The sequence below is a fragment of the Pygoscelis adeliae genome, unplaced genomic scaffold (assembly GCF_000699105.1).
Source record: "Pygoscelis adeliae isolate BGI_AS28 unplaced genomic scaffold, ASM69910v1 Scaffold160, whole genome shotgun sequence".
Classification (NCBI taxonomy): domain Eukaryota; kingdom Metazoa; phylum Chordata; class Aves; order Sphenisciformes; family Spheniscidae; genus Pygoscelis; species Pygoscelis adeliae.
In genome coordinates, this window is record NW_008824035.1 from 7929018 (window position 1) to 7941307 (window position 12290).

The 12290-nt window shown below is 39.7% G+C and overlaps 1 protein-coding gene across 1 annotated transcript in view; it reads left to right on the plus strand.

Annotated features, from left to right (window-relative positions):
* The window catches only part of PDE11A (phosphodiesterase 11A), an 81355-nt gene that overhangs the window by 49280 nt on the left and 19785 nt on the right, over positions 1–12290 (plus strand). The window contains exons 12-15 of the mRNA XM_009333210.1: positions 171–261; positions 3377–3477; positions 7837–7914; positions 9273–9340. Coding sequence (XP_009331485.1) covers positions 171–261; positions 3377–3477; positions 7837–7914; positions 9273–9340 — 338 coding nt within the window. The remainder of the gene's footprint in view (positions 1–170; positions 262–3376; positions 3478–7836; positions 7915–9272; positions 9341–12290) is intronic.

A 12290-nucleotide genomic window follows, 5' to 3' on the forward strand; every position in this document is an offset into this window, starting at 1 on the left:
AAATGCCTTGTATCTGGCTTTAAATGAGTATTTTGATCTTGTCAACTGTCTCAAGTGTGGTTGCTGAAATGGAGAGGGAGAGCGTGGTTACATGCTTTCGTTACTACATTGTCTCTGAAACCTGCTTCGTAAGCAGACGAGCAGTATTGACTCCCCGTGTTCTGTTTCAGGAGCGGATCAGCCTTAGCTCAGCTCTACGGCACCTCTGCTACCTTGGAGCACCACCATTTCAATCATGCTGTCATGATTCTCCAAAGTGAGGTACAAAAGCATTACTATTAATCTCTCTGTAAGCTGTTGGGCAGTTTCAGCCAGAGAAAGGAAATACCACACACAGTACCTTCTTAATGCCCTCTCCTTCAGGAATTATTTATTGGCTACCACAAAGGTCACAACTAGCACAAAATTAAACAACTACAAATGCTGATCATGGAGCCCAGAGATTATATTTGTCTCAATCAGCTAGGGGCAAGGAGAACATATCCTAATCATATTGTCAGCTTTTCTCAGTTGTCTTACATATATCCTGCTCAGTGGTTTATAGGTAGGCGAAACAAGCTCTTACCTTTCCCCACAGGTGTTGTATTCAGAGTATCACAGTCATCCTTTACTGGACCAATTTAATTTCTTTGACAGTCTTTCTGTAATCAGTATTTTTATGATGGTTTTGCATAATTTTACTAAATTATTTTTTAAAAAAATTAATATCAGTAATATCATGCTGTCCAAAGTACACTAGCTGCTTTGCAGATATATATAAAGACATAGTTCTTGCCTAGAATATCTTACGTGCAACAGTATGCAGCATGCACTAGCCCAGAGATGTAGTAAGTGAGAAAAGTAGAAGGATGGACACACAATCCTTACAAAACAATGGATGTATTTTCTTAATTTACACAGATAGATTATTACAAAATGCATTCTGTATACATAAAAACAAAACTGTTTTTCATGCAGCACAATTGGAGACTATATGCTGATCTGCAATAACTTTTGAAGAGCATCTGGGAATGTCCCGTGATCGCAGACAAATGGAAACAGGGTGACGGCTTTGCCTCTGTGTACAGTGCCACAGCGATTAGTCATGGGACTGTGGCTTTAGCATTTGGTTTCTTGACATTATATTAAAAAAGTAGACATAAGAAAGGAGAGCACCAGCATGAGATTTAAACAGCTCAATCTGCTTAGCCTAGCCTAGCTTATCTAAAAGGTGATACTAGGAATTAAATGGTTCCTTATACTACCAGGGAAAGGCATAAGAAAAAGCAGCATTTGAAAGTTAAACAGACTGGTTCAGAATAGGAAAAAAGGAAGGAGTTTTTGGTTTAGGGTTTTTTTTCTAAACCAATGAGACTGTTCATCCCTGGAACAAGCTTTCCTGGGAAACAGTGATTTCTCTAGCTCCTGAAATCTTCATCATGACTGAATGTCTTTCTGAAGACAGGCTCAAGACACGGACAACTCTGTGAAAGTTTATATCTCATGTCAGTCTAGATGCTTTTCTTTATCTTTTCTAGTTTAAAAATCACGAAATTTATGAAAAAACTACTTTTTTCCTTGGAATCTACTCCAGCTTCTTTCAGAGATATAAAATATTACTTGAAATGCAAGTCCTCCCTTTTGCTCACTCAGGCAGCTTCTTCAGGTCCTCATTTCTAGACCAGAAAATTAATCCTACAGGATTTTTATTCAATAGATACTATTTGCTAATGGAACACAACACCCCTTAGTTTGGAATAAATGCAGATTTGGATCCTCCAATCTACATAAAGATACACCAACTTTCACCAGCTAAGCAGTTGGTCTCCTCTCTCAAATAAGCTGAAATTAGATTGTATCCTATCCACTAATGTTGATACTCTAGTCTGTCTTTGCTATCTAGAAGGAAACATAGGATATTGTATTATTTCTTTAGATTTTTATCATGTTGGACAAAGGAGCTATTTATCCTTTACTCTTGAGATGCTAAGCTCCGTATAAGTGATCTTGAGCTTTGTAGTGACATGGTTTTATACACCACAAAACAGGTCAGAAAGGCAACAGATATTATAGAATAACAGACAACTTGGTAAATTACCCCTGTTGTAAGAGCTGCTATTTTCCTGATACATTTTGCTTTATTTTCTTCTTGAGTACTTTGGTTTTTTTTTTTTTTTTTTAAATAAGCTTTAGATTCTCAAATCCTTCTCAGTATTTAGCTGAAAAGAAATAATAATTTCATTGTCACAGAGAAGACCATCTTTTATGCATGGCAAATTATTTTTTTAGTCCAGTTATTAGCTAATCTATTAAAAAAATACCATCTCTACCTCCAGACCCTATCTCGTCTATGTCCTCAGACCATCATGGTTGTAGCAATCCTGTTGCTGGAAAATTCTTGTTTTTAAGGACATTTTAATCTTCCTAAGCAGTAGATGGCAGTGCATAGTGAATGTGTGTGTTACAGTGCTAAATACCACCAAAATAAGACTCTGTTTAGCAAGAACCTCATTATTTCTTTAGGTGATTGGAAAAAACCCAAGTGTAGTGCTTTTATTTATGTTAATTTAGTTACATGTGGCTAATGTCACGAAGACCGCTTCTTAAGCTTAGATTCAGAATTTTCTATTAATTTTGTTTCTTTCAGCTTATTTTCTCTAGGATTTCATAGAGAAATTACAGGATCTCTGTCCCTCTCAGTTTTCAGAAATTCAGTTACAAAAGGACCTTCCTGCTCTCAAATAGCAATATTAAATAATTCATTTCCTTTCATTCTGGCCACGGAGCACCTTTCAAATTCTTAATCCATGATGGCTTAAAAAGTAGCCTACTGGGCCTACAAAGGGTGTTTAAACTGCATAAAGTTGTGGTTCTTTAGCCTGCATAGGCAATGCTTGTATACACTGTGAGGCAACGCAGCAATGGGCAGAGAGAGCAAATGGGCTGTTTTGAATGAAAAACTGATTTAGTGTCTTTGCTCTAACAGCAGTTTGTGTACCTGCAAGCACAACAGCACAGATAAATCTATTACAAGCACAACTCAAAAGCTGCAATGCACAGCTCCCCAAAACATTTAATAAGAGGGAAGATTGAGATGTATCCATAGTTTTCGCCATAAACTGAGTCTGTGCAGGGTCAGAGCAAAGAGTAAATCTTTCCTGAAGACACTATAATTTCAGCAGAGTTTAGAAAAACATCCCAGGTGCTTGATTACAATCGTCAACTCTTCCACCCCAATGTAATCTCAGCAGTATTAACATTATTATTTTGTCGTAGTTTTGCCATGAATCAGAAAAGGCCTCTGTTGCAGGGAAACAGTAGACTAAAGAGTTAGAAAACCTTTTAAAAACCTATATTGATTGCTAGCCCTTTACCTCTTTTATCTCTTTCATTATAGGGTCACAACATCTTTGCTAACTTGTCCTCTAAGGACTACAGTGACCTTATGCAGCTTCTAAAGCAATCGATATTGGCAACAGACCTCACTTTGTATTTTGAGTAAGTATTGGCATTTCTTGTATTTGACAAATGAAAATTTGAAGAACTTACTCTAATGAGCTATTAAATACCAATAAGGATATATAATATGAGAAATTAGTGTTTAGCTGTGGTTGAAGAGATTTAGTCTAATGCTTAGTATATCTTAGGGTAATAGAAATATCTCAAGTGTCCAAGTAAGTTTTGCTTTAATGTGTAACGTGTCTGTATCAACAAAAATCAAGTGAAATCCTAGGCTTATACGTCAAAGCAAACCCATGAATCGGTTACAGCTCAGTCCCGTAATTCTTCTGTCCCTTCTCTGATCATTTCTTCAGGCATGTAGAAAATCAACGACATTTTAGTATTCTTTTCTACCATTTCAGAGTTTCTAAACGTGTATGCTAAGAAATATTATATTTAGTTACAGACTCAGTTGCAGAGGTAATGAAAGCATACACGTTGCTTTTCTGAAGACAATTTGTGCCAATTTGCATCACATGAGAATAGGTCTTAAAAAGCTTAACTGGAGAGAAGTATAATAGGATCTCTCTCATCCGGTTTTCTTCCTTTTCCTTGTTTGCAAATCAAATCTCTAAGTAGACTTCAAGTTGGTGCTATTTTGTGTTTTTCAAATACTGTTAATTATTATCAAGCTCTTCCCAGTGTGAACGTGTGGGAGCATGCGTGTAGTCAGAGGAGTCGTGGTGTCACCGTCACATTGCACTTTTGACATCCCCCTCTCTGACACATGCCTGTGGCTGACTTACAGGGAGAAGTGCTGTCAGATGTGCAGTTTCAGCATACTACCTTCCCAGTCTTGACAATAATTCATCCTTAGGAATTTTTGTTTCATGTCTGTTAGCATCCTATCCCAAACAGTGCTGGGTAGCATTTAATAATGTTTTTCCCAACTTTTAGGGGGTTATACCTGGATTCCCCCGCTGCTTTGTGCTGATGGTTGATACCAAACCAAGTTTCTAGAAAACGTCAGGCAAAGTCTTTACCCTGAAATTGTTCAACTATCTATATCAACACTGTATCTTTAACTGTTAGTTGTAAAAATACTAACTGGGATGCTGCAATGTTTGCTTTGTCTTTTTTGCTCAGTATTTGGTTACTGTGCCAAGGGCTGTTTCTAAACACACTGATATTCTTTGTTTCCTGCAAGGCTATTCTCAGAGAAGTTGTATTAAGAAAGGGTTTTAATGAATAGTTTTATTGTAAATAACTTCTAAACATTAGTCCATGAAGAAATTTCTGCTTGCTGACATGAAAATCCCGAGTAGGACAAATAAACCCTTTTAAGCATACTCTTTTTGAAGGTGTCTGTTAGGATCGCTTGGTATCTGGGGGGCTGCTGTGACAGGGGAATTTGCTGACAGCTTTAAGTGAGATACAAGGACCACAGGGATGGGTCAGTATCAGTTCTCCTGCCTCACCACAAATAACAAGGGCTGCAGAAATGTTTTGTGTTGTCAAGGAAGAGATGAGTGGCAGGGGCTGAGAGGGCAGCTGCCCTGGCACAGCCCCATGTGCTCCCCCTGGCCGGGATCCTGCAGCCCCTGGAAGAGCCAGAGGCTCTGCCCTGGAGAGAGCCCACGGCAGTGCCTTGGGAGGGAACCCAGTCCAGACCCAGACATGATGGAGCACTCTTCCCTGCCTGCCTTAGGTTGAAAAACTACGTGGTCAAGTTGTCTTCCTAGTTTTAGTACAGAGAAATAATGTCCAAAAAGGGACATCAGCTGAATCTCAAGATTATTCTTCCTTGCTTGCCTAATTGATTTTTATGTGCTACATGAATCAGAAAACTTTTAGGAAATGATGCCTCTTTACTCAGAAGTCTGAAAATATGTTATCTTTTCCTCTTGTGTGATGATTCATTAATCAGGTAGTTGTTATGCTTCTTTACTTCCAAAAGTGCCTGAAAATCACTCCCTGGAAACATTAATGGTTTACACTTCTTAAAGCCACCCTATGTGAACAGATGTTTCCTCACAAGTACTGACCTTGTTTTTTCAGTTTGCTACGTCTTTAATATTTTTGTAGAGAAGGAAATTCTCATATCAGTATTCTTAGAATGCCTAAACCTAATGATCACAAAGTCCAGCTAGCAAAACAGCAACAAAACTCCAGGCAGAGCAAGACTTTATGACCTTCTCAAGGCAATACTTTTCTACAAACAAACAAAAAACTGACTTTCAGTGAAAGATCAGATGGAAAATATACTTGATTTTAGTAGATAATTCTAGATAATGATGCTTTGTAGATAATGCAACAAGCAAAAGCATGGAACCAAAATGAAGTGTATGGAAAATCACTCAAATGATGTCTTGAGCCACTGGGCTGTAGAGAAACTGGATTTGCTATATACAGCAAGACAACTTTCCCTTCCAGGCAAAATACAACCAGAGTCAATGTTACTCAAAGATATTGCAAAATTGTTATGATTCTGTTTATTTCTGAAATCCTGGCGTACTATGTTTGCTTAATAAGAGCAAACCTCTTCGTTTTGGATACCATGCATATGCAACCAGTAGGAAACATGAAATTGTTTCCTTATACGTGGCTGCTTTCCTCAGGTTGACTCCTTCCTACACTAGAAATTCTCTGTGGAGTTGGACTACTACTTCTGCATCCATTTAAATGGATTTCAAAGAAAATTCTTATTTTAAAGTTTTCAGCTTAACATAAGGCCTTGAGACTCACATTTTCAGTTACTGTTTATGGATCTCTAAATTCAAATGTTTGAGGTTTCTGGGATGTCATCTTCCTGAGCTTTCAACTTTAAACATTCTTGCCTGTTTTTTGTCCAGTAACATATGAATTGCCCAGAATATCTGACACTTCAAAATGAAATAATTACCAAATTTTACATTGTTAGACTGGGCACTGAAATACAGGATGCAAAAATCCACTGCTCACGTAGAGTTGTGTAGTTGTTGATGATCTGCTCAGGATTAGGCTGGTTTAAGGTTTATGTGCCAACTACTCTTGGCCATTAAAATTTTCATTGTTGCAATATTTATTTCCACCGGGGCCATGATGCTATGACTTTGTGTGAGAGAACTGAATTTTGTTTTCTGCATGTGTGACTTTGCATTGTCCCAGCAAATTTTGTAACATGAAACTCTTTTATGTCTTATTTTGGGAAACATAAGGAATTAGATATCATCACGTAGTCCTTGTATCTCCCTGTTCTAGTTGCTGTCATGAAATCCATTATAGAAGGGCCCTATAGTAGGAGTGACTGATCATATAACACATGACAGTCAGGGACCAGAATAATGCAACATGTCCCATGTAAAATTCTGTCCATTGATCAAGGGCAATGTTCCTGGGAGTGTGCATCTCCTCATGTGTAAAACCTGTACTCGCTGCTGTCAGACTGTGCTTTCAATAATCACTGTTCAAAATTTCAGTCTAGCTGAAGTAAATGTAGAAAATACAGGACTTTGCAAACTCTCTCCTGTTGGGGAATCTAACTACATTTCTACTCGACAAAGAGATAGCACAGTCTCCTGTGAGAGGGGCAGTGGACTCCAGGGGCACTGGACTGTCACTCAGAGCATAGGTATTTGCTTTCCAGCTTTGATGCTAATATGTTGTGTCACTCTGGGCAAGTTGCTCCATATTTTTGTACCTCAACTTCCGCTATATGTGGGGCAGGATCTGTTTCATATTGTAATCACACTGCATGCAATAAGAGCTGCTTGGAGTCTCAGTGCCATAAAAAATTACAGGCTATGATGAGTCAGAATTTTGGTATTTAGAGGCACCAAACAAGCATTAACATGTTCTGGCTCATGTTTTGTCTATCTTTGAGGACATAGGCAAGATATTCCAGAAGAGAAAGCATGGGACCAAGCAGGGAGACCTAGTTTCTAGTCAGTAAGAACTACTAACTCGAGACATCTGCAGCTCCTGTGTCTCACTGTTCTGTTCTGTGTGCTGGAAATAACAGGAATTGCACGTCTCTGAGAAACCTTCAGGATCCAGAAGTAAAAATCATTTTGCAAGGACAAGTAAAGAGAAGTGTGTATATATTTTAGGGGTGTTTCTATTGTCTGTCTGTCCGCTGCTGTAGTTGAACATTTCATGCTTCCATGGAAGACTGAACATTTTGGTACCATTTATTTCCTTATCTGCAGAGACCATAAATACAATATTGCTTTTACTAGGCAACTCTGACATTGATAACGGACATTTATAGAACATGTTCGGAAATTAGTATGTTTCGCTTAAATGGACTGTCAGTGTAACGACTTTAACAATAATACATGAGGTGCAATGATTTCATATCATCCAGAGAACTGTGTTTCTACTGCAGTGTTGCCCTGGAAGTGTCGTTTCCTTCTCTGATAATCTGTTTTGTTGCAGGAGAAGGACTGAGTTTTTTGAACTTGTCAGTAAAGGTGGTTATGATTGGAATATAAAAAACCACCGCGAAATACTTCGGTGAGCAGTACTATTTCTTGCTTTCTGGTTATTTCAAAGTGTAGCCCTATTTGTTTAAGGAATTTCATATGTCATGGAGTGAAGACTTAGAGTAACAAGAGAAGGTAGCTTGTTTTAAAAATATGATCCATGATATGAAATGTACGGTATGATTTCTAAACATTACGAAACAGCAGGGATGTAATCAGTGTGACCTCACCTTCTCCATTCCTATTTCTGCCTTCACACCCTGTCACGTTTTCTTCCCTTTCTCCCAGCCCCACCAGTTACCGCTCTTTCTCCAGAAAGCATCAATATTCTGCCTCAGGACGCAAAGATCTTGTCCATTTCCCCATTCCCTCCTCCTCCCAGCTGTTTTCTTTCACTGGCCATGCTTCTCTCTGTTCTTCTAGTCTGTACCTGGGAATTTGCAGATACACGGTACTCTTCTAGCCCTCACGAATGATCTGAGCTTGCATCCTACTGAAAACCTCACACATTGTGGGTGGTTTGAGTACACCGTGCTTTTGAGACAATAAAATGTGTGCATTTGCATATACATGCCTGATTATGTCTCGTTTTATCTGAAATTTCATTAAATTTCTGTTTCCTTTTGGTCTTTTGACCAAAACGTTGGCCATTTTCTATTTTCCATATCATTTCAACCATTCCTAGTTTTAGATTCAGGCAATATATTTGATGCTTCATTTTCAGTGCCCTTGTTCCTCATTTAAACTTTCTTAGACTTTTATCTGCATCATGTACTGTACATAAACGCTTTCTACAGCTGAATGGTTTCTTTCTCCTAATGCATATAAAACATGGTTGTAGCTAGGTATTAAACTACAGTGGAACAGTATAGCTCATAGTAAATCTTAAATTTTTATTGTAGATGAGCAGTAGAAACTGCTTAAACAGTGTCTGGGATGCCTCCTGTGATTATAGGTTCTCTTGCTACAGCAGTCACTTACAAATAGGCATATAAATTAATCCAGTTTGCAGATGTTATTATGCAATAGTACCCTTACTTATATCATGTGAAGCACATGCTTTCTAGTATATTATAGGTATTAATGTAAGTAGTGTTAGAAGTATTGCAAAATTAGCAGTTATTCCCTTGCAATATCATTTCCTTTTTAGTGTGCAATGCACAATACCAAAATTAATCGTTTGATGACCTGCAACACATTAGGCACAATTGTGATGTAAAAGCCATGCTGATGGCTAAGATTTCAAACATGTCATTCTTTTCTGGAGGAAAAGAAGGTAGCAGGGCTGACATTTTATATATGTATTATTTATTTATGCATCCAGAGCACAGTTGTTTAGAAATCCAACAAAGGTTGATTCAGCTTGTATTGTTCATTTCTGTTTTTCAGATCAATGCTAATGACAGCCTGTGACCTTGGAGCTGTGACCAAACCGTGGGAGATTTCAAGACAGGCAAGTCATGATTAATAGCAGGGCTGGGAGGAGGCAGGACTGGTGGGACAATATTCCCAGGGCCCTGGCTTACAAGGGACCAAAACTGGAATCAATTTACAGCGGTATTAATGCTGTAAAAAAATAGCAGGGGGTTTCTGCGAGAAATGGTTTATTGCATAATCTTTCCATGTACACATACTGGTGAGCAGCATGTAGGTACCTGAAGAGATCTGGGTTTACAACCTCTCCTCTTAATAACCTTTTAAATCCATATCAAAAAATAGATGGATTAAACAAAAAAAAGCATTAGCCACATGTAGCTGCGCTTACTTGTTTTGTCCCAAAGCTTTCCTTGGTAGCGGCAGAATCTTCCGTAAGATAAAAATACCAGCAGATGATTGGGAAACTTTGATTAACGTAAAACCTTCAGTATATATGATAAGAGAAATGTGTTCATTTTCTCAGCACTGATGGAAAAAACTGCAAGTGTAGTATAGAGCCTTTTTTAGCATCCTGTACTCAGAAACAAACAAATAAAAATTCAGGCTTCTGCTGCTGAGTCGGCTCTTTAGAAACATACATAAAACTTGGGTCCAGCATTGGCAAACAATTACAGTGTAAGAAAGCAACCTGTCCCAAAGTCTTGCCCTTTACCACATGATTTTCCCTCTTCTAGGCATCTTTCCTTACTCAGCATCCATCCTTAATATTTCCTGTACCCACGCTAATAATTCTCTGTCCTTTACTGAGGTCCAGAACAAGCCAGTAGAAGGCAAGCTGTGTAGGGTTTTGGAGGAATATACAGCATCAAGAAGCGAATAGGAAATACACCAGTGCAGCTGAGTGTGGCTAAGCACCTGGAGGAAGTTTGGTTGGCTTAACAGCAAAGTGATAGTTAAAAAGAGGGGGTGAAAAAGAGAAGCTAGACCAGAGAACTAGTGAGGGAGGAGCAGCGAGATTTCTTGGAGGACAACGAAGTGACAGAAGCTGAAAGGGACTTGGCCTCCTTTGTGGTAGTATGAAAGTTACATGCACAATAACTCCGTAAGAAAGCATTTATGTGGTGAGGGCTTCACCTCAGCTTGCAGTTTTGTCAGATGAGTCTTTTTTGCTTTTATAAGCAGACTATGAGAATAGTCCTTCTAAGGCTGTTACTCTACTCAGCCAGAATATGGTCACCTCATATGGAAATCAGAGAAGTTTCTCGTATCCTGTGGTGGGAAAATGAGTCACAAGACTTTTCAGTGCCACCTAGCTGCAGCTGCAGCGTATGCAATCCCTCCTCATTTTTCCTCTTTAAGCCAGTTAGCTTCTCCATTTTCTTTGACAGCCAAAATGTCAGGTAAGGTCTGTTTTCCATGTTGTCAATCTTTGTGCTATGGTGCTGAATTAGTGCTGAAGTCTCCGGCAGACTGGTTTTTTATCCTTATTTCTTTTGAGGTCTGCAGGTGAAAATTCCCCTGCAGCCTAGTATACAGGTTTACAGGTGTACAGGTGATTGAAAAATCCAGTCTGGGATTGATTGAAACATTACCTGGTTGAGCAGACAGGCTAATAAGTCCACAGAGGGAAAACAGGAAATAGTTGGACCTCAACTGTGCCAAAAGAAAAAAAACCATGAAAAGTGAGGGAGAAAGAGATTTAAATATATTAATTGAAGGGAATAAAGGCTACATGTAAGAAGGCACAATTCAGGAAGATAGAAACAGACAAAAGAAGAGGAAAAGGGACACAAGGAGAACAGGATCAGAATAGAGGTGAGAAACAGGGGTGAGACTATGTCTTGATTATTTTATACAATACACTTGGCAAACCCTTAATTGCTGCTAAGTTGTTAAATTATTCCTCTATCTGGAGTATTGATCCAGAATTTTATTAGCGCGCTGGGATTACAGACATTATAAAGTTCCAAACTGTGCAATAGCCTGGCTCAAGATTTAAGAGTACTTTATAGCATCACTTCACATATTTCCAATTTATTTTGGTACTCCTTATTTCAACTGTAACAAGCTTAGGATTTGTGAATGTTAGCTACCATGCAGTTGCTAGACCAAGAAATTCTGAGATTTCATGAAGTGCAGGTTTTCTCCTTCATAGAATCATAGAATGTTTGGGCTGGAAGGGACCTTAAAGATCATCTAGTTCCAACCCCCCTGCCATGGGCAGGGACGCCTTCCACTAGACCAGGTTGCTCAAAGCCCCATCCAACCTGGCCTTGAACACTTCCAGGGATGGGGCCCCCACAACTTCTCAGGCCAACCCGTTCCAGTGCTTCACCACCCTCATAGTGAAGAATTTCTTCCTTATGGCTCGTCTAAATCTACCCTCTTTCAGTTTAAAGCCATTACCCCTTGGCCTATCACTACAGGCCCTTGTAAAAAGTCCCTCTCCAGCCTTCTTGTAGTCCCCTTCAGGTACTGGAAGGCTGCTATAAGATCTCCCCGGAGCCTTCTCTTGTCCAGGCTGAACAACCCCAACTCTCTCAGCCTGTCTTCATAGGAGAGGTGCTCCAGCCCTCTGACCATCTTTGTGGCCCTCCTCTGGACTCGCTCCAACAGGTCCATGTCCTTCTTATGTTGGGGTCCCCAGAGCTGAAGGCAGTGCTCCAGGTGGGGTCTCACCAGAGCGGAGCAGAGGGGGAGAATCACCTCCCTCGACCTGCTGGTCACGCTTCTTTTGATCCAGCCCAGGATATGGTTGGCTTTCTGGGCTGTAAGCGCACATTGCCAGGTCCTGTTGAGCTTCTCATCAACCAACGCCTCCAAGTCCTTCTCCTCAGGGCTGCTCTCAATCCATTCTCTGCCCAGCCTGTATATGTGCTTGGGATTGCCCCGAGCCATGTGCAGGACCTTGCATTTGGCCTTGTTGATCTTCATGAGGTTCGCTGGGGCCCACCTCTCAAGCCTTTCAAGGTCCCTCTGGATGGCATCCCTTCCCTCCAGCGTGTCGACCGCACCACACAGCTTGGTGTC